Consider the following 6196-nt stretch of genomic DNA (forward strand, 5'->3'; position numbering starts at 1 on the left):
TGTATTAAAATATATTACAAGTCAAATTACATGCAAGCTAATGTTTGCCTGCCCGTAAATTTTTTAAGGGAGCTTAATTAGGGAAGAGTAATAAAACAAAGCCTGGAATAATAGAGAAAATTAGAACACACACAAAATAACCCTGCAGCTCAAGTACACCATAAACACAAATAGGAGATTATTTTATTTAAAATAAGTTAATACACAAGCAATGGAAACAATTCATGGAATAAAGAGATGGCAGGTTTTTCAGGCAATTTAGTGCCAAAATTAAGACAATGTAATACTGTAAAAGCAAAATTCATTGGTTCATCTTGGTAGAATTTCGATTTCTGATAAGTCACTGAACAGGTAACTTATGAGGCAACTTTCCATATCAGCAACAGTGATGCATATAATGACAGTCTGATAGTTTGTACTGAAAACAAAACCTCCTTTTTGCTAAGCTTAGGCTTATATACTGATCCTGCAGTAGCTTTAAGCTACAAGAGCTAAAGAGAATCTATGCAAAAAATGATATCATGCTTTCAAGATTACAGTGTACTAACCCCATATATTTCATTTACATATAAAGCATTAAGCCAATGCTCGCTCTCTCTCACACACACACCAGTTTCCTGCGGTGCAATCTAAAGGTTACGAGCACAGTGATGAATCATCAAAACTGTAAGAAGCCTACGAAGGAAAAAAAAAAACTGGCAAAATTTTTGAATGCGAAACAAAAAGTATCATACACAGTCACAGCTCAAACCAAACAACCTTTCAGAGAGCAAATTGATTCTGAGTTGCCTCAAACATTTCGAAACAACTATGTCTTTCTTAAACAAAGTGTCAACACCCAAAAGTGTGATTGGCCTACTTACAGAAAGCCTTTGTGAGACAACACTAGATACCTCTGACATGCTTTAAAAGGGGAGCGATGTCGCTCATCCTCTAAACGAGAGCATCTCAGTCGTGCTTTCAGGAACCTCAAACCAAAATAGGTTAGAAAAGCCACAATAGGTTTGAAATATACATTTTATTTTTGATGATGGGTAATGCACTATAAAGCTGTTGAGATGCATTTAAAACAGAAAGGTGATGATACTCATTAATACACAATGATCCTTAGAGCAGTGTCACTGAGTGCTGCAGAGTGTGATTAGCTTAATTGCTAAAGTTCTGCAGTACTAAGGAGTTTAATCACTTTAAAAAAATGTAGTCATTTAGTTTCAGTGGCAGCTGATAAAGTAAAAAAAATGCTTATGAAAGTACAGGTTTTTAAATGTAATACTTACAGTTTGACCCTAATTAAATGTGCATGTTAATTTCTACTACCTATGTTTATCTCTAAACCACTTCACTAAGAAGGCTTTTAATGTAAATAGTATTTTTCAACAGATTTTTAAATTATTTTACTGCATGTTTGGGCCCAGTATCTTATAGTAGTTAAATTTTTTTTAAATTCATTTTTACCAGTAACCAGCCCGTGCATAACAGTAGAACAGCAAAAAACAATCCATTTTGAACTGATAAGCTTTAGTTTTGCTTTCAAAAAGAAATACAACTTGTAGTTTATGAATACTTTCCACATACTAAATATAGACAATGCTGAAATATTAAAAGAAGAAGTAATGTAGCTAATAATGCACATATTTATGTTTAAAGATTTGTTTTCAGCAGATCTATAATATTCACATCCATTGGCTAATCCAGTCGTCTTTCAAACAGCACATGATTTCTTTCAATATACAGTCCTGTGTGCCTCCACAGAGCCAGAATCCTCTGGGAGCAGCACACACAGAGGCCTGCTTGGATAACTTAATGCCATGGAGGTCATGTGTGTAACCTCAAGCATTTAGAGTAAAGCTTCCTCCTGAAGCATGACTGTATCTACTCTACGTTTACTGGATGAGCTGTACGAGTACTGCTGAGGTTTATTCAGGGCACACAGAGGTACAAGAGCGTTGTGACGTCAGTAGAATGGAATCTGAACCGGTGTGAAAAAGTCGGAATACAACAATGTGCCTTAACAAGCACACACATGTTCACTTATTAACTCAAAGGCAAGAAGAAACCGAAGATGCGCATGTGTGAATACACACTCACTCTTCTCTCGGTTAAGGTTACAGCTGTTAGACAGCAGCCAAACTGTGTGAGAATAAACACAGAATACATAATCTATCTTGTTTGTACCAGACTGCAGCATCTGCCAACGCTACTTTTACCTGAAATAACATTTACATAAGAGATGATGGTTAACTCATAAAAACACGGTGAAACTAAAACTAAAAATTACAACCGAAGAGGGCAAAACGGGTGTCCCAGAACCCGTTCTCTCTGAACGTCATCATTTACAATGCCTGACAGTCCAATCTCTGTCAAACATCACATCATGCCCTCACTTCTTACTTTTATTGCCCTGTTAGTTGAGCTTTAACATCTATTGTAAATAGCCTAGTGCAGAAATAGAGCATTATAAATCAAAACATGGTAAAAAGACAACAGCAGCCAGAGCTGAATTTCTTTTGTGCGCTGACAGACTTGGATAATAAAACTTAATTTTCAAACAGCCATAAAAATCTAACATTCGCTCCAATTCACTGCATCCAATGTTGATTTGGGGGAAAAAAAAAAAAAACTCTGCAGCCACAATCACACTTGCACCATTTAGACAACATTAACCATTAACTTGCAGATAAATTGCTTCACTTTTTTTCCACTGCACACCTCTGAATTGCAGAGGTTCCCCAAATAGATTAAAGCACATACATGAACTGTAAAGTCCCATTCACAGCATTGGAACGCGAGTAGATCTGGGCCATACTGCTCTGAAGAGAGCTGGGCTATGGAACGGCTTACATCCTGTGCCAGTGTCTCAAACACAGGGGAGTGATGCACCAGAGATGAGGCTGTGTGCAGTGTGGGAACTTCAGGGTCCCATTAATCTACCCTTCAGATGTGCAAACACGCAACCTAAAGGCCACAGGATGTGCGGTTCTTCCTTTTCTGAAAACATACTAGGAGGAGGATCACAATAGAGCTGCATCGATGTAAGGAATCAATCTTTGAGCAGTGTTAAACAGGAGGCTTCAATGCAGGTCTGAAAAGACGCAACAAACCGACATTTTGTTTAAAAAAAAATAAAAAATACATGACAAAAGCCTAAAAAGTTAAAAGCACTCACAAAACCACAGGAATTTTCTGCAGAATTTTACCTTGACTTCTTATGTAGCCAAGCTTTTTCCCCCACTTTCACAAATTCTTAGAAAAGAAACATCTAAAGACCCTGAAACTTCAAAACATGAATAGAATGTGCAAGTCTGATGACCACAAAAACAAAAGGATGAAGAACATGTCAATTAGAAGAGTGACAAGTAAAGGACTACAGTCCCAAAAAGTCAACCAGGAAAATACTTTCTATAAAAATATGATGGGATTAAATACTAAAGTAACCCATCCCTCAAAAAGAGAGATTCAGACACTGCTTCAGTGTCTGAATCTCAATTTATCTCCTCATGGAAACCCAAAATACTACATCTGATTTTTCTCAGACAAACCCGTCTAACAAAGCGACAGCGTCGACTCACGTTCAAAGTCAGAGTCGTCGTCTTCATCCTCCTCGCCGTTGGACTCCGTCTGCATGGGCTCCCCATCAAACACCACTCCTTTCCCTGGTTTACCGGATCGATCCTGATTTCTGGAGTCCCGCAAACGGGTGAAGTACTGTACAGCAAAATCAACCAGGTCTGTTGGCCTTTGTCGCAGCACCTCCACAGTGTAGCCCTGTAGCAGTTCTGTCAACCCCACCGGTATCTCAATACTCATGGCTGTGTTTGGCTTGTTGATAGCTCCTAGATATCTAAAACAAGATGAAACAAAAAGACATGAACGTTGGATTTCTTTGATTTTACACTGCTTTTGAGCGCTGCTGCCTAGGATAATAACTTGGCATCAATCTGTGGACAATTTATTAAACCATTTTCAGGTTTTAAACTTTGGCAAAAATTATAACCGTTTCTTACACCGCTGTGTTAGCAAAAGTACACAATATGTCAATGGTATAGGTTTAAGTTGAAAAAATAAGGTTGTACTGGACATAGATGGTATATAAGACAAAATCAAATCAAGTTTTGAACTTGTTTTACAAGCTAAATCTCTGTTAGCTTTTCACTGAAACAGCACATCTATCTCCCAGAGTCTCAGAAAATGGTTAAGTTATTCTAATGGAAAGAAAAGAGAAAATGCAGGAGTAAGAAATTATGGATAAACTGTAACAGTATATTATAATGTTTCATAATTTTTGCAGCTACATGTTTTTCTAATATTGTTCAGTCATAACCAGATGTATATTTTTTTATTACCATCTTACTTTGTGGTGTACTGGGAACCACAATGCTGCCTTTTGGAAAACACTAAATAAAATTGCTCCTTCTTTCCATTTACATTAATAGAGAATAATAGTGACAACCCTAATGGTGTTGGCAAAATAATTTTCATGTGTCGAGGACTGGCACGTGGTGTGATCTATAACAGCCTGACTGTTGATTGAAACAGATGTGACTTGTAATTTCAACACAATGCATGTCTGTTAAGGCGCACTAGGTGATGACAGCCTAGCATGACGACAAAAAAAAAAAAAAAAGAAAAAAAAAAAGGATGCACTCGGGCTAAAGTTTGACAGCCAAAAGGAGAAAGCATCGCGCAGCCTTTTGAACGCAAAAGAGTTTACCAGCCTTGTGTGACACTGCTACAACTAAGTGGCGACTTTATCTGAAGCTGAGCTGAAGAACACAGAGTTCTCACAGCTGCAAGCGGCAGATAATGAGTTTGCTTAGGGATGGACACAAATTCACTAAAACTGGTTGGGTTCACACAAATACGAGTGCTTTGCATCGTCTGAAACTGAGCTGTCAACTTGGGTGGGTGGTCGGCTCAGAGCAGCTAGCACATCTAGCTAAGCTAATACTACTGGCAAACAGCTGATTTAGAGCTAAACAAATAACTTAACCAAACTGGCTGGTAAGCGTTGGTTAAAACGTGATACCTGTATAAAGTGCAATGAAACTAAGACTGAAGTGCTGTTTCGACTTAAAGCTCATCAGTGCTAAGCTGTCATGCTAGCTAGAGAGACGACCCCCCTTTTAGCTTACGTTATAGTATGGCGCACTGGCTGTGGGTGCTAAGCCACCAGAACAGCGGCATCCAGGATAAACGTTGCCATGCAAGCGCTGCAAGTTGTGTTGGACAGGTCATGTAAGCCGTTTAACAAGCCACTTTCACGACACCAGCTATGTATGAGTCACTTACGTTCACAAATGTGTCTCCCCGGCTAAACAAGCCAGTCACCTCCTCCTCAGTCTTCCTTGTTCTCGCTCTTTATTTCGCCTCTTCTTTTTGAGCCAGTCCCTTTATCAGTATTCCTTCATAGAGAAAAAAGAACACTCTCCGAACGTAAAAACGGCCAATTTCCGTTAGCGCCACCTAACTACGCTAACCTTTGAAGGGGCTAATCTCTCCTGCCGGCCAGGTATACAAGGATGCTAGCCAAGTTCAGAGGAAGCAAAAATATTATACTTGTCTTCACCGCTGCAGCCCGACGTTTACGCACACGGTGAGGGTGGGACTTAGTGTGGCAGTAAGGCTAGCTGGCGGGCTAAGTGGCTGACCTGCTAACTAGCAACCGCTAGTTTTCCTTTGGCAACTCCGATCTCCGCGAGACACGAGTCAGCTGCTACGGCCAGGTGACACAAAAACCTGCTGCGAGCTCTCCGTTCACACCGTAGCACCACACCTCTATTATTAAAAGCTGTCCGAAACACTGAAGAAAAAAAACGCAAAACTTTTAAGGTAAGTTAATTTATAAGACGGCTAATGATATGGGGGAAAAAAACCCTGCTAAATTAATAGAAAGCAGGTCTGCTCCCCCCTAAAGAGGTAATCCTCAGCTCCTCTTGCACGGATGAACCGCTGGTTTCAGAAAGCGTGAGAAGGCGGGGCTTCTCAGACTGACAGAACGCAGAACCAATAAAAATTAAGAATGATAGCAAGACAGCCAATTGCATACAACCATGGAAGAAAGGGTGGGATTGAAGGCAGAACTATATTTGTACACTCCAAAAAAGGCCGCACCCACAAAGGTGGCTTTGAGAGCCTGACAGAAATGTTAAATCATATTTATAATTGAAGAACTTTAAAAGTAGACAAAGTAAAATCG

The 6196-nt window shown here is 39.4% G+C and overlaps 1 protein-coding gene across 1 annotated transcript in view; it reads right to left on the reverse strand.

Moving 5' to 3' along the window:
• Positions 1 to 5980, reverse strand: part of prkar2aa (protein kinase, cAMP-dependent, regulatory, type II, alpha A) — a 42232-nt gene extending 36252 nt beyond the window's left edge. The window contains exons 1-2 of the mRNA XM_008413198.2: positions 5290 to 5980; positions 3570 to 3841 (exon numbers count right to left, since the gene is read on the reverse strand). Coding sequence (XP_008411420.2) covers positions 3570 to 3807 — 238 coding nt within the window. The 5' untranslated portion in view covers positions 3808 to 3841; positions 5290 to 5980. The remainder of the gene's footprint in view (positions 1 to 3569; positions 3842 to 5289) is intronic.
• Between the last annotated feature and the right edge of the window lie 216 nt (positions 5981 to 6196).

The sequence above is a fragment of the Poecilia reticulata genome, linkage group LG7 (genome assembly GCF_000633615.1).
Source record: "Poecilia reticulata strain Guanapo linkage group LG7, Guppy_female_1.0+MT, whole genome shotgun sequence".
NCBI classification, from domain to species: Eukaryota; Metazoa; Chordata; class Actinopteri; order Cyprinodontiformes; family Poeciliidae; genus Poecilia; species Poecilia reticulata.